Raw genomic sequence first — 20,232 nt, forward strand, 5'->3', positions numbered from 1 at the left:
CTGGGGTAGAGAGGCTGTTTCCAAATGACCTTCAGCATCCTTCCCTCCAAGAACTCCCCACCTTGCTTTTAGGGTGACTCGAACTCACAACCTCTTTGTTGGAAGTGCAGGGTGCTTACCATCATAGCAACCCACGTCTAACACGAACTATAGAAATAGCAAGAGTGTTGAGTCCAGGCATTGTGTTTATATCCACAACATTTATAGCAAAACCAAACTTAACCACCGCATTTCCACTTACATTAAGACCTGAAGCAAAGAAATCATCTGCTTTTGCAAGCTTTGGGTCTTTACAAATCTTTCCATTCACAAATAATGCATAAATGAAATGAAGCTAGAGTATCATTCAAATAGTATATATTAAGAACTAAGAAATGACAGAAATTATACAGCAAATTGTTCAAAACAGGAACATAAAAAGAAATCAGTCAAAAATTAGTGGCAACATTTATTTCTTTTTGTTTGTACTGAATTAGTAGCAACCAATTATTCTATTTAGCAATAAATACACCTGTACTAGGTTGTTAAGATGTAACATCCCCATTCTATTTAGCAATACAAATCAAATTCCAACGCAAGGAATTACATTTGATAATTGTATTACATATTATCAAAGAAGAAACAAGGTTCATTTTCATTTGCATCTAGAATTACATAGCTCAATACTCAGATGAGAAACTGATGTTACCTTTTATTGCTGAAGATCATAGGCTTTTGTTTCAGGCAAAATCGTATCATGCCCTGAACTGCAGGTAGAGTCTTTAGCTTCAATTGCCTATAAAGCCATGAAATATATGCGCGAATTCATGTTTATTAAGGATGCCTCAATGATCATAAAACTTTTCATTTATGACTTTACCATTTTCCAAACTTTTTTTTCACAAAAGAAACATGGACTACAGAGAATTGTGGCATGGACCTGAACCTCCTATGATCACAAGACTGAACACATAATATTCATAAATTGAGGGCTTGGGCTTATCATCAAATACTTAGAAAAATGGAGCGAAATGGTATAGATGTTTCATATAGCCAAGACCATTTCAGACGAGATTGTTCGATTATTTTGTTGTTAAACTGCTCACAAGAGAAGTACATGATAAACAGAGTATATATAACAATTACGGAGCTCAGAAGCCAACATATTAGTTTATTGGTGCTGTATTCATCTGCTAATCGATCTGCTAAAGGAATTTGTTACCCTTTGTCCTATAAAGGAAATGAGTTTCCCTCTCTATGTATTTTGTATCTGATTAAGTAAAAAAGATATACTACACACCACAGGATATTACTTATGTGTATTATGTTTGCAAGAATCGACCGGTTACAGGTCTATAAAGCTTCTTAAAAGTATTTTAGCTATTAAAGACCTTACATGATGGACGAAAATTCCTTTCCTTACCAGTTGTTTTAGTGTTAAGTCTAGTTTTGTCTTGTTACGTTGTTGCTTCTGCTTCTGTTGTTGTTACTATCTAGTTGTTGTTACTACAATTTTTCCATGACTTCACTGTTGTATTTCTTTTCCTTACTGTTGTGTTGATGCTTGACTTGAGCCAACAGCCTTCCTACCTGCACAAGTTAGGAACAAGGCATGTGTACACTCTGCCCTCCCCAAAACCCGCTTGTGAGAATATAATGGGAATGTTGTTATTGTACATGATGGACAAAAAACGGGTAAAAGAAAATACAACAGTGTTAAAATTAGAGAAAAGTAAAAGAATACTTTCACACGTCGTTGGTGAGTAGCTGCACACAACTTTCAACACACAATAATATTTGTAATGACATATTCTAGGAGAATTTCTTTCGAAGTTGTTTAATCACTTTCTTATCGAGCTGGAAACCTTTGACAAGAACATCGTCGAGAATAGGCGGATCTGAAGCAAAAATTGAATTAGGAATTGTGACGACTCCAGGGTTTTGACTGTTGAAAGAAGCCAGCAAAGTAGCATTTTTGTGTCCCACATTATACTGGAAGTGTATAAGCCCCTGTGGGATCACAAACACATCGCCAGGATTCAAAATTTTAGAGAAGAGACGACTTTTAAAGACATTTGCCGCATCAGGAGCAAGAAACCCAGCATAGAAAGTACCATCCAATATTGTTATGAGCTCAGTAGCTCGAGGGTGTGTGTGAAGTGGAACAAGGACCCCCGGCTCGAAGTCAACACGAATTATAGAAATACCTAGAGTGTTGAGTCCAGGCATTGTGTTTACATCCACAACATTTGCAGCAAAACCAGAATTGGGCATTGCATTTCCACTTACATTAAGACCTGAAAAGAAGAAATCGTCTGCTTTTGCAAGCTTTGGGTCTTTGCAAACCTTTCCATTCAGAAAAACTGCACAAGTGAGATAAAATGAAGCTAAACATATTGTTCAGATATTAAGAGTTAACAGATGATAGAAACTATATATAAAACATAAATAGGCCTCATTCCCAAACAGAAATTATATAACATAATGTTTAAAGGGGAAAAGTAAATAATTTAACCCTATATATTATATGAACTTGCTTAATTTTACCCTCAGTTTCACTTTTGGTTCATTCATAATATTGCAATCGTCTCATATTTTCCTTTGTCATTAGCGGAGCTCCAACCTAAAATGGGTGAACTCCATGTATCTAAATTCTGTCAAGAAAAAATGTCCAAATTTACCCTCCAACTTTAGAATATAGTTTAAAATTACCCTCAGGTCGGAGCAATCTGTTAGAAATCAAGGGTAAAAACGAGACTTTTTCCTAAAATAGGGTAATATTAGGCCAAAAATCTAACGGAGGGCAAAATCGGTCGATTACTAATAATATAGAAGCAAACTTGACCCTTTTCCTTTGCTTTTTTTCAAAGAAAAATGAATCTGTCAAAAAGCTTTCGGGATTGTAGAAAGATGATTTTACCAGAAGCCTTAGAGTCGTTAACCGCAACACATATGTCCTGTAGAGGGTCGAGATCATAAGCATAAGCTAATTGGGATGAAAAGGAAGCAGCAACTAAAGTTGTTATTAACCAGGACATGCTCATTGTTATAGCAAAGTCAGGTTTCTTGGCAAAAACCCAAGTTTTTTGTGGAAACAGGTTTGTGTGTTTTGGGCTCGTTATGATTTTTTCCAAAACAACGAGAGAGGTGTGACTACTTATAGTTTGATCTAATCATTTTAATAACCTAGTTTTTGTCAGTCCAGATGAATAGTCCTGATAATTTCTCATTATTAAATGCAGGTTCAAGACAAGTAACCACTAATATAATCAATAGTCAAAATAAATGTGCTAAAGGTACTGTGACAGAAATGTCTCAACAAACCAATACATATTTAGTGGAAAATAAGATGTCAACCTATCTTCAGTGTTAGATTTAAATCATACTCTTTGTCCAAAAATGTTCTAATAAGTTGTTAGAGATAGACTTTTGGGCACCCATTTACCTATTCCATAAATAATAGAACTGAAAGAGTAGACAAGCTCACAGGCATGCCTAATTTTAGAAGGAGAAGGTGCTACGTATACTGAGGAATTTTGGATATCTTTAAAAGTGATGATTGACACAGTTTATTTCTTTTCTTTTCTTTTTTTGAGAAAAGATGTCAACCTATATTTGTGATGATTGACACAGTTTAATTCTTTGCTTTTAAGCTGGTTTGACCAGCTTTTAAGCCAATCCAAACACCCTCTATATATGACGACCATTAATCTAGGCTTTTTCTTGTGTAGCATGTCTAAGTATTTCGTCAATCATGGTTTCTACTTCCTAGTAAGGTGCTTCATCATTGCCCTATCTTGTCTTATGGCACATTAGAAAGGAAAAAGAAAAACTCAAGTGATGGAGAGCAATGAATGAAAAAGAAGCAAAACAAAATGGCAGTTGCTCAATGTCGTAAATCAATAAATAGCAAATTTCTAAATCTTTCACTAAGTATCAACAAAAGAAACAAGGTTCATTTTCATATCCAACATTACTTAGCTCAATACTCAGATGAAACACTGATGTTACCTTTTATTGCTGAAGATCAGAAGATTTAATTCTAGGCAAACTGGTATCATAACCTGAACTGCTTGAATTGTCTATAGAGCCATGAAATATATGAGCGAATTCATGTTTATTGGGGATGGTTCAATGATGATTAAACTCTTCATTCAAGCCTTATACACCACAATCCAATTAGTATCACCAACTCTGTCACAACACTCCAGTGCTTGATATTCAAAACTTGAGGCCTTGGGTATGTTGAAATTCCCTGGCAGCTTATTATCCATGTAAAATACTTAGAAGAATAGAGCGAAATGGTATAGATGACTCATATAGACGCGCCCAATTCTAAGGTGACTGGTTGATAAACTGACTGTTAAAATGCTCATAAGAGAAGTACATGTTACTCAAACAAAGGTATACCGTCTACATTTGAAAATTATGGAAACAAAAGTATACCACATATATATGAAAATTATGGAGATCACAAGCCAACATTTTGGCATTTGCTTGAGACTAACAAAAGGAAAACCAAGACGAGCTACCAAAGACAAAGGGTCAAGAAGTTTTAGCTACAACTAAAGCTCATCAAATAGGTGTTTATCAACTCAACATAAGCGCGAAAAACATCACGTGGAGGCTCAAATTTCTAAGAAAAAACAAACCTAACTAATATGGAAAATGTGACATACTTGATAGGAATCGATGGTCCACGGCACTAAGCCATAAGCTCATCACATTTACTCAAATTACCACAAACATTGCATTCCATAACTGTCGACAGAGATGCATCGGAAGGAGGCAACGGAGCCAATGTACCCCCACAATTCTCTCGATTACACATGTACCGCATGAAGAAATACGCGTGAGGAAAATCTTGATCACCCTCCTCCACCTCATCATTTCCATTTACTTCATCATCCACATCCTCCTCCATTGCTTCATCCTCTTTCTCCTCATTTTCCTCGCCCTCGTTATCCATAGCATCATCATCCTCATGATCAGACCAGTTAGCCTCGACCACACACCGATCACAATTACACGCAAAACCATAATCCTCCTTCAACCTTTTCTGCCTATCGGAATACTTAAAATTCACAGGGAAATAACTCAAACAAATCTCTCTTCCTTCGGGTACATCATGAATAACCCTAACAATCATATCAGTATTACTCCTATTATTAACATCACTATCCACATACTCGAACCTACAAGCATTCGGAAGGCAATCGTGATTAAAAAACGAAGCCATAGGATAAATACCATAAGCCCTAACACCTCTTTCTTTATTAGAATCAAAAGGTTCCATCAACCCAAATGCATTTACCTTATCCTTAGCCAAAAGGGCAGAAGTAAGCTCTTTTGAGAACCCAAATTCACTCGTAGGCGGGTTGAGCGTAGCAACGAGGGAGTGAAACAATAAAGCATCATTTTCAGAAATAAAAGACGGGCCTTGAAGGGATAATAAAACACGAAAAGAGGAAGGAGAAATGAGTGCTAAGTTGTAAGCAGAGATTAAAAAACGAGCTTGAATTTGTTGGTCTATTAGTAGGTTATGAGAAGATAAGATATTACGAAGTTGGGTCAAAGATTGACAAACCCAAGGAGTGTGAGAAGAGGATAAAGCTATGGATTGACAATTAGAGGTACAAAAAGCTGAAAATGTGCACATTGGGCACGGGATAGGAGATTGGAGTATTATTTTGAAGCAATTTGAGCAAAAAGTATTGTTTGAGGGGATCAAAGGAGATGCAGAGTAAAGAAGGAGAGGGGAATCTTTGAGGATTACTTCGCCAGGTTTTAAGGGTTGAGTTGAAATAAGTCCTCTTCCTCTTCCTTGTATTTCTGCTAGTTTTAATAATGGGTGTGGAGATTGGGAGGTTTTCTCCATTGTTGTGTGCTGCAATTTTCTCAAATTTGCCGCTACTGAAAGTTTGGGACTTACTGCTAGGGTTTTAGCAGGGGAAATTGTTGGGTTTATGTTTCCTTACACAGGAATGAGTTAAAGAAGATGGGCAGATTTGACCCCGAAAGAGGTGCTAATTTGAAGCCCATGGGCTATGTTGCTTTTGTATTGGCCGAATTGTACAATCCAATATAATATTTAAAACTTATTTACCAAAATTATTCTAATTTTATATATTACCCGCCCTAAATAAGGATTACTTACAAATTATATATATTTTACCTTAAAAGGCTCTCAAACCATTATTAGTGTCTTCAATCAAGGGATTTAGTTACACCATTTTTCTTTTTTCTCCCCTCTCTCCCCTCTTGTCTCCATAATATTCACGCATGTTGGTCTTTTTATCTCCTCATCCACCATTACCAATATCAATACAAATACTCCATGATTATCATCTTTTTTTTCGGTTCCTTAGTGTCACAAATACCCGTCAGTCCTTTTTTTTCTCTTTTCGTTGTAATATATTATTTTCAACATTAATCAATCGTAATGAAACTCCTTAGCTAGATTACCATTTTGGCCAAACAGTTTTTTCAGTTGGGGAAAACTCTAAAAGAGTATTGACCAGATTAGTACACAAGAATATGAAACTGGCAATTTAATTATTTTAGGTGGTGCTGGAACAAGTGACATCCGCCGCCTTCATCTTTTGGAATTTCAATAAGCGTGAAATTATTGCTCTCTTTCCCTTTTATAGACTTCGATAATGTCGATGAAGCGGCAACCACAAGAGGATCCCAAACCTCGACAGCAAGATATGCAACCAATTAAAATGGATGATAGTCCAATACTCATGGTTCTGTTTATAGGACTTCCTGTTAATGATACTTGTGTTGTATGAGTGACATGTTGGATTACTTTAAGCTTGGCATTTTACAGAACACTTACACTACTAAATCACAACAATAATGTTTTCCAAGGAACCAACAATTATTCACCAGCACAATCTAAAAGAGAACTTCTACTGAATCTAAATTTCATTGCATATTTATATTCAAACTAAACACATAAAATCTCTATCTCTAAGAACAACACATGGTACATCAACATACAAATTAAAAATAAAATTCGTACAAATTTAATGCAAATTTGAATATCTACAACATACATACATAGTAATAACAAATTTTATACAACTAATTATATATTATACAACCTGTTTATAACTTATCTACGACTTTCATACATTATTTCTACCCAGTTAAATACAACTACAATATCATACAACTTAAATATAATTTTTATACAAATTTTATACAATATGTCTTTTGTATATTTTGTATCTAATTTATACATAGTAAAAATAAATTTTATATAACTAAGTATATATTATACAACTGATTTACAACTTATCTACAATTGTCATACATTATTCTTACCCAATTTTATACAACTGCAATATCATACAACTTAAATACAATTTTCATACAAATATTATACAATATGTCTTTTGTATATATTTTGTATCTGATTTGTATATATTTTGTATGTGGTGTGTGCTTCTTCCTCTCTAAAACTCCAATCAAAACTTACTCTCCTAATACAATTTTGATACAAACAACTTTATATAAAAAGATAATATTGATAACTTAAATATAATTTTTATACAACGATTAATACATTATACAACTATTTTTCAAGTTTCATAGAACATTCAAATAAAAAAATATATATAACTACAACATAATACAATTTACATACAATTATAATACAACTTTACTACAATTTCTTAAGTATATTGTATGTCATGTGTTCTTCTTCTTCTTCTTCTTCTGAAATTCAGACAAAATCAAGTCTAATTTTCACCAAATACCCTCAAAATTGAGATATAAACTCCAAACAATATTCCCAATTATTTGCAACAACACTCAATCCATACAAATAATGGTTTTTGAAAACCCAAATTCGAATTCAAATAATTTTATTTGAGTTCGAGCTTTTTAGATACAAGCAATCGAAGTTTTGTTCTAACTTTTTCTCTATTATTTATTTTAGATTTAATATGTGATAGTTATGTGGTGTAATTTGTTTAACGTTCCTGGGAATTAGTCTAATTGCTTGGTGAATGCTTTGCTAAATTTGGCTAGTGAAAATGAGTCTATCAGATGAATAATTGATGCCTTGAGTTTGTGTTCATGATTTACATGCCATCTGTTATTTTTCATGGATTTTGGTATTGCTTTTGCTGAGAGTTTATTTGGTAATGTGTCTGTATGAAATGTTGGCCAAGAATTTTAAGATTGAGAATGAGATTTGAACTCAAAAGGGGCTAACGAGTTTAGGAAATTAATTTTGATAGAACAGAGAACAGAGAGGAACGGAGATAGAGAGAGCGCAGGAGAGAGAGAGAGAGAGACGGAGAGAGAGAACGGAAGAGGGAGAGAGAATGAGAATGAAAAATAATTAATTCCTTATTCAATTCATAATATAGAGGGATACTCATTTAATTCCTAAAATGTATATAATTGATAAATTGTATATGCCTATGTAATTAAATTGAAATTTGAGTATGGAGGGTAATAAAATTTCAAATAATGTATAGGAAGGTAAAAATCCTTTTTTTCTTTGGTTTTAACCTCCTAATTCCTTTTTAGGTTGCACATTCAATCCACTTTTTTTTTTTTTTTTATAAATTTCACAAATTGTCATATAACTATAATTTTTTCCACCAAAGTCATATAATCATATTTTCTCACACAAAAATCATATAAATTTTCTCACTAACTCACACATAAATCATAACAAACGAAAAACACAATTTTTCTGCAATATTTATTATATATATTACATATATATAATACTATCGCTATGATTTTTCTGTAATCCTATTGCTATGATTTTTTTGTGAGTTAATGAAAAATTTATGATTTTTGTGCGAGAAAACATAGTTATATGATTTTGGTTAAAAAAAGTATTCCTAATTACATGACCATTCGTGAAATTTACCCTTTTCATGTGACAACATTGCACTACAAAACAGAACTTTTAAAAGAACATCACCAAGTTTTGTTTCATTTTCAATAACACTACCAAATTACAGGAAAATTAAAATCACAGCTAACCAGAACTTGTCTTCTTACATTTCCAGAGAGTTTCTCAGCAACTTGAACAAGAAAGATGACTTTAAGGTTCTAAGGTTGCAACAGCACAAACATGTTCACTATTTGCTCGAGAACTGAGCTCGAAGATGTTCAACCACTTTCTTATCCAATCGAAAACCTTTGACAAGAACATCATCAAGAATTGGTGGATTTGATCCAAAGAGTTGAAAAGGAATCATATGAACTCCAGGATTTTGGCTGTTGAAACAACTTAATGCTGTCGTATTAGTAGTTCCCAAATTATATTGGACATGAATAAGACTTTGTGGAATCACAAAAACATCCCCTGGATTCAAGATTTTCTCAAATAATCTTGATTTGAAAGGATTTCCTGGATCAGGAATAGTAAATCCAACATATAAAGTACCCTCTAATACAAGTATTAACTCACTTGCTCGAGGATGAATATGAGGTGAGATTAATCCAAATGGTTCAAGATCAGCACGAACAATTGAAACACCAAGAGAGTTGAGTCCTGGCATTCGATTTACATTCAAAATATTCACTGCAAAACCAAGATAATTTGGTATTGGCGGTCCACTTTCATTAAAACCTGAAGCAAAGAAATCATTTGCAGTGGCTAGCTTTGGGTCTTTGCAAGCTTTTCCATTCACTAAAACTGCACTTAAAATGAATAGAACAATATTAGGAACATAAGTTAGACATAGATTTAGCCTTTAAGCAAACAATTTAAAGGAATCTAAGCTCTATCCTCTGACATTTAATACAATCATGTCCTTGATAACATAGACGTAGCCAAGATTTAAAATATATACATTCTGTATTTTCTTCGGCCGGAACCCATAAATACATATTAATTAATTGATAACATTTAAAAGGATGACTAACCACCATCATGTATGAAATTACATTTTTAGCGTAAAAAATTTTTATACTGTCAGTATATATAACCAATTATCGGGAGGATGGAAAAGAAAATAAAGATAGATGAATGAGTTACCAGAAGTGTTGGAATCTTCAGCTGCAACACAGAGATCCTGGAGAGAGTCAAGATCATAGGCTGAAACTAAGGAAGAAAAGTAAGCAGTAATGATTATAGTAATTACCAAGAAGGCCATTGTCATTGTTATGATAATTTAGCTGCTAATCCTAACCACTCAAGAGTGCTTGGATTTTTAGAGTAGCCCAAGAAATCTAATCTTATGTAGTTGTATGTTTCATAAATTTATTGTGGTACATCAAAAAGCAACCAATATTAATTTCAAGAAGAATCCTATGCTTTTGCTTTTGCTTTTGCTATAGAGTTTCCCAAGAAAGTGGTCAACGTCAACATGTCTTTGTCGCACGATAAATATCTTTTCATCATGTACGTTGTCGTTGTTTGGGGTGATACCGTCAGTTTTGAGCTAAGCCAACACAATTTTTTTAAAAAGTCCTCACTTGAATATTCAACATATTATAAGTAGAATTTTTTGTTTTTAAAATTTTTTATAGAAGACTTTATTCACATATACTCAATAATTTTTTTTTAAATTAAATTTTATATGATCACATTCATTGGCTAATTTAGAGTTATTTATGGCCACCAAAGTCCAAACCCATTGGCTTCTTTTGTGCATGCTTTTTGGAAGTTATAGGTAAAGATAACCTGTTCATAGACGGACAAAAATACTAAGTTGGGCTCTACCCTATCACTCTGTTATTTCGGTACTTGTCTTGCTGATACCGGTTATTGAATTAAAATAGCGTAAAAATACTCCTAATATAGTGTAATATTAATTGTTCTAGATCAGACCCACACAATTTCTCTTAAAAGGTCTTATATTATTAATAGTGTTTAACACCTTGTAAATAAAATCTTTTTCTTTTATACTTTATGTGTGGCTTTGTACAGAATCAAATAGTCGCTTGGAAAGAATGAAGGAATGGGCGGTGTGGTAGAATGACTTTAAAAAGCATAAAAGTCTTTTGTTGAAAGGAAGGAATTAGCTCAATGTCCTTATCAGATTGTCTATCTGTCTGGAATCAATACACGTTATCACTTCCCCAAAAGTTTGTTTTGTAGAATCGGGTCCAACATGATAAGGATAAAATTGTCAAATATATTTCATCTTCTATTGAAATATCTAATGTAAATCCCACCATGTTATGGAATAATATCGAGGTATTATTACTTTTAGCCCGCGTCAAAAACTATTTATATCTAATAATCGAAAAAGTATATAAAATTTATATAATTTTTGTGTATAACATCAAGAATGTATATATATAAAAAAATATATATAATATATATATTTTTTCGATTATTATTTTTACAGCGGCTATATAATGTCATTTTTCCAATAATATCCAACAACCAAGATAGTAATATGCTTTAATTGCCATAATCAGTATGTATAACAAAGTAATTAAACACATAATCTTTGGCCTTTAGAAGTTATAATTTTCTAATTGGATTTTCAGTTGCTTGTCCTCTATAAATAACAGACGGAGCTATTTGAATTAGGGATCGTTTGGTAGGATGCATTAGAGAAAATAATGTATGCATTAACTTTAGGTATTACTAATCCCTTATTTGGTACAATTTTTTAACTTATATATATTACTAATGCAAGTATTAGTTATACAACCTATTTGGTATTATCCTATGTATAACTAATACATAGCAAATCATGGTATTAGCAATACCAAGGCTATTAATGCATGCATTAACAAGGTTAAAGACAAAATTGTCCTTAAAGTACTTTAAATCTAAAGAATTTGGAGGGCATTTTTGTAAATAACTAATTTTCTTAAAAATTATGCAATGCATTTTAAATTTTAATACAACACATCAAACAGTAGATAAAAAATAATCTCTACATAACTAATATTTTTATTACTAATCTATACATTACTAATACACTTTATTCAACATTATTCTTATACACCCTACCAAACAACCCCTTAGTTATCCCATGATTAGTTATCCCGAGATTAGTTATCCCAACCTCCCATGGCGATAAAAAAAATACTACAATCCCGGGATAACTAATCTTGAAATTAGTTATACCATAATTTTATCTCAACCAACTGTGGGATAAACTCATCTCAAATTTAATTTCGGGATTAATTATCATTATACGTCCTACCAAACGAGCCTTTAGAGTATTGAAAGTAGGTAATACGGCCGTACAACAGTCAATGTCATGACATTGATTTGTGGTTACAGAATTATAGGTGAGGGTGCCCCCACAAGCTCCCATCATTTAAGATCGGAAGCTTATAATTTGTATGCAGCAATTTATGTTTATCACGTGAAATGCTTGACTTTGGGACATCTAACCGAAGCTTGGTAAGGACAATTGGTTCCAAATATAGGGTATAAAGGGCAAACGTCTTAACTTCTATGCACTGCCAATGCAAGAAAATTTTTATACTACTTGATCAGTTAAAAGAGAACTACAAGTAATCGTCTATTATAAGTGGAAGTTGTTATCAACCTGCTAAAACATGCAAATTATACTAATAGTGTAAATATATATATATTGTCAGTGTACTTAAATTAAATCTGAAGTGAAAATGGTGGCTTTTGGTTGTAGATTTGGCTTTCGGCAAGAGTTTTGTTGTTTAAACCAAAGAGTAATTGATCAATCAGCTTTAGTGGCTGCAGTAGATGATTGGGCAGTCCAGTGCACACAGCATCATACATTCACGTAGGGTTCGCAGAAGGGCCGTACCCCCGTATAATATAATCTACCCTGATGCAAGCATCATTGGCTAATTTCATGGCTTGAACCCGTGAACTATAGGTCACACGAAGACAACTTTACCGTTGCTGCAAGACTCCCCTTCAACGACCGAAAGAATAAATTAAGAAATGAAAATAACTCATGAATAACTGGTCGAGTTAGCCGCAAACTACGAGAAGCAAATTCAGTAGATAATTTGTTTGGCACACTTTTACCTTCAGATCTTGAATCATTTCTAATGCAACAGAAAAAATATGGCAATGTTTTAAGGCAAGTTTCTGTCAGACTTCCGACTAAATTTTCTTTTATTTTCATAATAGAAATATGTTTTATTAGGATCAGAAACTATTTTTATTTAAACCCCTATCTGTTACATGACTTATAAAGTGATAACTCAGATGGAAATTTAAGACAATGGAGCTTTACTACTAATCCACAACTTAGAATAAGGGGCTATACAATTAATAATCCACCATCCCCCAAGTTAATTCTGGTGCTAATGTTTTCTAAGTTACTAGCCTCATGTGTGACTCATGCTCATGTTGCTTCTGCTCAAAGCTTGGTGCTGGTTCCATGGCGATCGAGTCGTCGTTCAAGCGCCACAACCCTTCTTGCTCAAAGTATGGTGGTGCTGGTTCCATGGCTAAGTTTAGCTGATTAGTATCAGAACGTCCAAGCTCATGTTTGGTAGGTTGGTAGTGTTGATCAGCTAGTGAAAAGGTGGTAAGAACCATTAGTCCAAGGGACATAACTAGCAAACATTTGGAAGTTATTGACATCTTTGCAATGTTATGTTATATTAATAAAACTAAGTTCAGTATCTTCTTTATATAAGTTTCTTGCCTTGATAGAAGCATGAAATTTTTGTGATTTTTTGTTTCCTCATATTAGGGAGCATATTATATGGATGTGAGTATCACAAGGCACAAGTCTCTTTTCACCTTGTGTGTTATATCTATTTTTGGATAACTCTTAATCCACACAAACAAAAAAAATTATGCATGAGTATACACAGATGGACATTACCATTTGCGTAAATTTAATTAATTATTAAACATCAATATCACCATTTTGGCATTATCATAATTACAATAACTCTAAATGATAATGACATTGCACCAACAATAACTTACGATTACGATTGGCTCATAGCCTCATTCAAATATTCTTTGTTTTCAGTAGTCATGATATGTGAAAGCATCTCTATTTGAGGCCACACAAGACAATCCTAGTTCATATTTAGTAGCAGTTATTGATAAAATGACTAAAGCTTAAGAAAATGTATAGGCCATTAATACTTTATGTACTAAAAAAGGGAAGCCCGGTGCACAAGGCATCCCGTGTTCACGCAGGGTCCAGGAAAGGGCCGCATCGAAAGGGGTGTAATGTAGACAACCTACCCTAAGAAAAGCATTAGTGGTTGCATTCACGTCTCGAACCCGTGACCTATAGGTCACTCATAGACAACTTTACCGTTGCTCCAAGACTATGTAAATAACTTTACCGTTGCTCGAAATTTCAAACATGAATATATAAAGAAATTTTAAACAAGAATATGTAAATAAATTCTTGACCGGACACTTAAATTTGAAAATCAAAGCACCCAACAGCTTACGTGGCACCTTCCTAACAGATATCTTGGAAGGGTAAAGTAAGGTAAGACAACTAACTTCAGTGCGATTACTTTACGCTAAACTAGATTGTTAGTGCCGTGCAGGGAAGTCAATATCAAGACCATAATGACCAAATGAGAGGATTGAATGAAATCTACAGAAAGCTCAAAGGAAGAAACTAACCTCTGTTGCCACAATATCATGATGCACTAAGTCAAGGAAATATGCGGCAGAAATAACCAGCTAAGGAAACATACGATTGAAAACTTTAAAATGAGTGCACAGGAGAAATTGCTTGCCATTTAAAGAAGGTGGAGCTCTCTAAATTACACTTACACAATCTCATAATTGTACATGATACTCCTAATTTTGGACTTTACAAGAGATCAGAAACAGAAACGCGTATGGTACATGAGCATTTGGCTAGCAGTTTACGCGAAAAGAATATGATATAAACGAGCATTTGACTAGCAGTTTACACATCATAAATTCAAACAGGTGAGAAAATCGCTACGACATACCCTGACTAAATAACTAGACCTCCAAAAAGGGCATAATTATTCATCAAATATTCAATAGATATCTTAGCCACTACCTTACGATGAAGTTAGGTGTCCAAGCTTCTGCAACAAAGCTAGCAACTCGATTATCATGTCCTCCTAGAATTGTTCCTTGTATTAGAGGAAACATGTTCATTTCCTAGCTCGACTGTACTGGACTGCGAACTACTGTTTTTAGAAAACTGTGTGGCAGCCGCTCGAGCACCAGCTATTGCAGCAGCAAGATTTTCAGATCGATTTACCTCGGATGTACTGGAGCTATTAAGGAAAGAAGCAAGCGATCCTGGTTTCAAAGAGAAAGGATCCAGTGGATTTGGAAGGGGAAATTTCACAGGGAGTGGAGACGCAGCGGGAGAAATACCTCGGATTGCAGCTTCATATATCTTGAAGAAAAAAATCGGAAAAAAAAAATAAAAAATTAAAGAGGCAGCAGCAAAATGAGCTTAAATGAGACATCAAAATTTCTCAATTTCTTAATACCTTTCTTTCCAAGTTATAAACACCTTGGAACCCTCGCATCTCAAATGGAACGATAAGTTTCTGCAAGAATTAAAAGGAAAAAAATGATTCTTTTGCTGGAGATAATATGAAGGAAACAAATAAAGCCTCCCAAAATAAGCTGAAGTACCTGTGGCTGCTCACAAAGCCAGCAAAACTTTGTTTGCCCCTCTAGCCTCACCTGTAAGCAAAACATATTAAATAAAGAAAAACGATAACAAAAGCAAGACCAAAATATTTGAGAAATGATCTGAATTAGTGCATATGAACTAAGAGATTTTTAAAGCTTACCCCTTCTGGAATTTGATCCCAGCCGACTAGCTCTTCACATGTGACACACCCAACTACTTCAACACAACCTATGCAAAGCAAAAGTTTCAAAAAGGTTTTGCAATGTTCATATTGGATAATAACATATTGAAGACACAAGCGATCATAGTTTATGCCAAAATGAAGATTCAAAAAGTGAGTTACAAATCTTTTAGGAGAAACCAACAACCGAATATATCTGTCAATTTCTGATTAATCCAGTTATCATTGGTGAACTTAGTACGACATATACAAGAAAGAACCATGCACATGCAATTCATGATGGAGACTAGATATCATATAGATTAATAAATATCAATTGAGGTAAAGAGGAAGAAAATTGCATACGTCACTCAAATCTCCTACAGAAATTAGCACATGTCGAAGAGCAGCTTCTAAGGCAGGAGTAAATAACGACACCGCAAAGATGAGTAAGTAAAAAAACTGGAACTAGTTGACACAATCAAGCTCAGGCCATAATATGTTGTCAATAAGTTTGTACCCCTCAAAACATGAATTCTAAATAGGACATTGATCCCGCACTTTGTTAATCTATTCAAGCAAATACGATATCATAATATAGGAAATCCGGTCCAACTCTTTATTCGACTCAAAGAAATTTTAGTTGAAAACCAGAATTAAAAAAAAAATATCTAGCAAAATTATGTGGCAAAGAACTTGTCACCTAGAAGTCTTGAGACTGGATAATGTTCGGGAAACTTGAGATCTGTTACGCCATTCACTGCATAGATTTCCCTGTAGAAGTCCTCCATCGCTTTTATAGTCTCTGGTTCTGGGATCTTACTAGCAGCATGAATCCAAAGTCGACCTTCATGAAAGGAAAAAACAAACATTATAATTAGATCATAAGGAATTGAATGAACGAGGTTACTTTTCACACATTCAAATAGACCATATCGCTGGTGAAGAATTACTTGGATGTAGGTCATGGAATAGGTACCTAAAAGAACAAGGCTAATTTTAAAACATTCTCAAATCAGAGACCAAAATTGCGGGTGAACACTTAGTTGAATGTAGGTCATGAAATATGGTTCCTTTGTTCAATCTGAACAATTGTTGCACACTTCTTAATAGTATAATTATGGCTCAATTACCTACTATTTTCAATATCATAGAACAATGTCAAATATTTTAGATAAACACTGTACTTGGATCGCAATGTAGCATTCTTACAACCTAAAATCATTCAAAACCTTTTTGATTTTCCTTGGACGTTTCTTCCCTTTTCTTTGGCAAAGATGAAAACGAGATAGAATCATGGGTGGCTTTTCGAAGAAATAAGTATCTAGAGGACATATTTTAGTGTGAAAAAATCATAAACAGTCTAGGCATTATGTTTAATATGATGCCTTAGTGAAAATTTAATCCATATTTCCAATCATTTAGAAGCCGTGTTTCCGAAGAATATGCCATCATGAGCAATACATACATTTGAATATGACAATGTGAAGCAAATAGGGTCAGATATGGCTTTGCAACCTATACACCACACCACCACTAGCTTCTAGACACGTTATCGATCAAATTACTTGTGAGCTATTTAACAATTAAATCCTTAGTTGCTCGAACACGGGTGCGGGCGTCTGACACGGGTGCGGATCTAGAGGTCGGATCCTTCGAGATGTAAATTCTAAGATTCGGGGATACGGATCCTAGTACGGATACGGGTGCGGGGATCCGGCTAAAAATAATTCAAAAATATAAAAATATCTCTAAATTATGAGAAAATTTGTGGAATACTTACGTTAGCTTGTAAAGTGTGGATTTCTTTTTTATTCTCAAGTCGTAGATAAGTAAATGATTGATTTAATAGATAAGGTATGCTATTTTCTTCAAATTTACCCTAGTTTTGGTTCTGATTTCTGGAATAAAATTGTATCTCGTCTCGAATTTTTCCGTCCGTCATGGTCAAAGTACCCAAAATTGTTTGACCAGATCCGGTACGGATCCCATACCCACACCCATACTAGTGTCATGTAGACACGGGTGCAGCACCTAATTTGCCATGTCGGGGCAACTTAGATTAAATCACCACGACAGTGCACATTACACGGATATATTGAGAAAACATAGCATCCTTTAGCTATGTAGGTAGCTCAAAAGTTCTAACATTCATCCATTTTGCATAAAACATTAGTTTACTCAACAATACGGAAGAGAAGACATCAGACTTTTAGTCGGTGAACTATCTTTCTTCTATCCTCAAACCACCTATTGTTTCTCCCATTCCAAATCACCCAAATTATACAAAGGGAAGACCTACTATTATTGTTAGATCTCTATTACTACATGTTGTTCCTTTCACTTAGTTTCTTATTAATTTGTTGTTGTTACTGCTTTCTTTTCATCTTTCATTGAGTCAGGGATTTATCGAAAGCAGTCTCTCTACCCTCAAGGTAAGGATAAGGTCTGCGTACACATACCCTTCCCAGACGGCCAGACCCCACTTGTGTGATTATACTAGGTTTATTGTTGATGTTGTTGTCGATGACCTACTGGTCTTCTAAACGATTAGTCCATTCTAAAATCTATAAGTTGAAGACATCCTAAATAAATAAATGTCTCATCCCTTTGGTAAACTCGACTTTCAGGGTAATGTAGCCACAAAAATCAACATTGATACCCTAAATAAAAGTACTTTTAAGTCCTAAGCATGATCCATATAAGAGAACAATGAAGCAAAAAATTGACTGGCCACAACCTCTAGTTTGACTCATGGCCATCCTACTCTACTTTCTGTTTTTCTTTTTTTGGTTTATCAAACAACCCATCTTTTTACGCAACCTATAGGTCACGGGTTCGATTAGTGAAAGTAGCAACTAATGCTTGTATTAGGTTAGGCTGTCTACATCACACCCCTTTGGGTGAGACCATGCGTGAACATGGGATACCTGTACCGGGGTGCCCTAAACAGCTGTAGCTTACAGCACAAAAAGGAAAATCTGTTATACTCTGTACACTGATATACTCCCTATGTTCCAGTTTATGTGAACCTATTTACTTCTTGGTCCGTTCCAAACAGAATGACCCATTTCTAAATTTGAAAACAATTTAGCTTAAATTTACAATTGTACTTAATGAGAAGCTTTTATAACCACACAAATACTCTGGGGCTTTTTTGACTTGTTTAGGACCACAAATTCCAAAAGTTTTTATTTTTTTCTTAAACTTCGTGCTCAGTCAAACATGTTCACATAAATTGGAACAGAGGGACTATTAGATTTCTGGCCAAGCAAAGCAAGGATTTTTATACATGATATACATTCTTTATTGAAAAATTAGACACACTCTCCCTTTCTTCAAACTCCCCCTACCTACCCACCACATCACAAATGTTTTACCAAATTTAGGAAAAAAATATATATTAACTGTAGCTTTTACTTATATCATTGATTAACCAAATAAAAAGGGTAATTTTCCCAGTTTATGCTAACAAACAAGCAACAGTACCCCTGTTCCTATACATCACCATATCTGAACTCAGCTATAAAAAACTCTAAAGTTTACAACTTTATTTTATAAATCCCTCACCCCCACCCCACCCCATCCGGCTTCTGCTTAGTGAAAAAGAAATTTAAAAAAAAAAGGGAAACTCAAGAATTAACAAAAGGGTATCTTATTCCGTTCAACAACAACAACAACCCAGTATAATTTCACTAGTGGGGTCTGGGGAGGGTAGTGTGTACGCAGACCTTACTCCTACCTGGGGTGGTAGAGAGGTTGTTTCCGATAGACCATCGGCTCCCTCCCTCCAAGAACTCTCCGCCTTGCTCTTGGGGTAACTCGAACTCACAACCTCTTGGTTGAAAGTGGAGAGTGCTTACCACTAGAGGTGTTTGGGGAGGGTAATGTGTACGCATATCTTATCCCTGTCTTGGAGTAAAGAGGTTATTTCCGATTAACCTCGACTCCCTCCCTACCAAGCCTACCAAGAACTCACTCTTGCCCGTTCAAAAACAACAATAAATGAATAAACTTGAACTCAAAAATTTTTTAAAAAGAATAAAGAAGAGGGAAGTAACCTCTAATAGGGGCAGGCCAAGATCTTCCTTCAATGCGTTTGATACCATAAACAAGCAAAGAAGCCCATGGCTGATGCATTGTCAAACATGAATTTCTGTAATTTACATCACCTCTGTTCCTGCTTCCCATCTCAATCTTTTGCTTCTGATCCCAAAAACGACAAAAAAAAATTGATTATCAGTTTTTGAGAAAGAACAAGGGTATCCTACTTATTTGTGTTCTTGCCCTAGGTCCTCCTATGCGGACAGCACGTGAAGCACCGACTTATAAGTGATGTTGTACTATGAATTAGTCAACTAGGACTTGGAAACTTTAATTTTCTAGAAAAAAAAAGGGCAAAGGGTCAAATATATATTTATACTTTCGAAAATGGTCTAAGAATATTTCTCGTTATACTATTAGGTTATATATACATTTCCCGTTATACTTTGGAATAAATATACACTTATTTTGGATGGAGTGCCACGTGTCAGCACCAGATGA

General features: G+C 34.4%; 3 protein-coding genes across 5 annotated transcripts; all 3 read right to left on the reverse strand.

Annotated features, from left to right (window-relative positions):
- Positions 1–1,633: 1,633 nt before the first annotated feature.
- LOC104114130 (uncharacterized) lies at positions 1,634–10,269 on the reverse strand. Its single transcript, XM_070184490.1, has 5 exons — positions 9,995–10,269; positions 9,094–9,652; positions 8,879–8,958; positions 2,900–3,148; positions 1,634–2,342 (listed from the first exon to the last, which is right to left on the reverse strand). Exons 1-5 carry the CDS (start codon positions 10,116–10,118, stop codon positions 1,792–1,794), a joined length of 1,563 nt encoding a protein of 520 aa, XP_070040591.1. The 5' UTR covers positions 10,119–10,269; the 3' UTR covers positions 1,634–1,791.
- On the reverse strand, positions 4,096–5,973 carry LOC104114128 (histone-lysine N-methyltransferase ASHR2). 3 transcript variants are annotated; one of them, XM_009624502.4, is made up of 2 exons: positions 4,659–5,973; positions 4,096–4,234 (listed from the first exon to the last, which is right to left on the reverse strand). In XM_009624502.4, the coding sequence occupies exon 1, from the start codon at positions 5,855–5,857 to the stop codon at positions 4,685–4,687; it is 1,173 nt and encodes a 390-aa protein (XP_009622797.1). In that variant the 5' UTR covers positions 5,858–5,973; the 3' UTR covers positions 4,096–4,234; positions 4,659–4,684. The 3 variants fall into 3 exon arrangements, 2 of the variants coding, with proteins under 2 accessions (XP_009622797.1, XP_009622796.1); XM_009624501.4 differs by having other exon boundaries at positions 4,096–4,241; XR_001972830.3 differs by lacking the exon at positions 4,096–4,234 and adding an exon at positions 4,297–4,392 and having other exon boundaries at positions 4,429–5,973.
- A 4,343-nt stretch (positions 10,270–14,612) lies between the features above and the next one.
- On the reverse strand, positions 14,613–19,998 carry LOC104114131 (uncharacterized). Its single transcript, XM_009624507.4, has 6 exons — positions 19,749–19,998; positions 16,391–16,534; positions 15,688–15,755; positions 15,527–15,577; positions 15,379–15,438; positions 14,613–15,281 (listed from the first exon to the last, which is right to left on the reverse strand). The coding sequence occupies exons 1-6, from the start codon at positions 19,876–19,878 to the stop codon at positions 14,988–14,990; spliced, it is 747 nt and encodes a 248-aa protein (XP_009622802.1). The 5' UTR covers positions 19,879–19,998; the 3' UTR covers positions 14,613–14,987.
- Between the last annotated feature and the right edge of the window lie 234 nt (positions 19,999–20,232).

The sequence above is a fragment of the Nicotiana tomentosiformis genome, chromosome 9 (assembly GCF_000390325.3).
Source record: "Nicotiana tomentosiformis chromosome 9, ASM39032v3, whole genome shotgun sequence".
Classification (NCBI taxonomy): domain Eukaryota; kingdom Viridiplantae; phylum Streptophyta; class Magnoliopsida; order Solanales; family Solanaceae; genus Nicotiana; species Nicotiana tomentosiformis.

What these genes read in the sequence shown, in the direction of transcription:
- LOC104114130 (XM_070184490.1), bottom strand. Translation starts at nt 10,118, where the DNA reads ATGACAATGGCCTTCTTGGTAATTACTATAATCATTACTGCTTACTTT. An exon ending in TGAAGATTCCAACACTTCTG is followed by an intron (nt 9,653 to 9,994) that starts GTAACTCATTCA and finishes TTTTAAGTGCAG; the next exon opens with TTTTAGTGAATGGAAAAGCT. An exon ending in GCTCAGTTCTCGAGCAAATA is followed by an intron (nt 8,959 to 9,093) that starts GTGAACATGTTT and finishes GTAATTTGGTAG; the next exon opens with TGTTATTGAAAATGAAACAA.
- LOC104114131 (XM_009624507.4), bottom strand. Translation starts at nt 19,878, where the DNA reads ATGGGAAGCAGGAACAGAGGTGATGTAAATTACAGAAATTCATGTTTG. An exon ending in TCCAGTCTCAAGACTTCTAG is followed by an intron (nt 15,756 to 16,390) that starts GTGACAAGTTCT and finishes TGCTTTGCATAG; the next exon opens with GTTGTGTTGAAGTAGTTGGG. An exon ending in GGGATCAAATTCCAGAAGGG is followed by an intron (nt 15,578 to 15,687) that starts GTAAGCTTTAAA and finishes TTTTGCTTACAG; the next exon opens with GTGAGGCTAGAGGGGCAAAC.
- LOC104114128 (XM_009624502.4), bottom strand. Translation starts at nt 5,857, where the DNA reads ATGGAGAAAACCTCCCAATCTCCACACCCATTATTAAAACTAGCAGAA.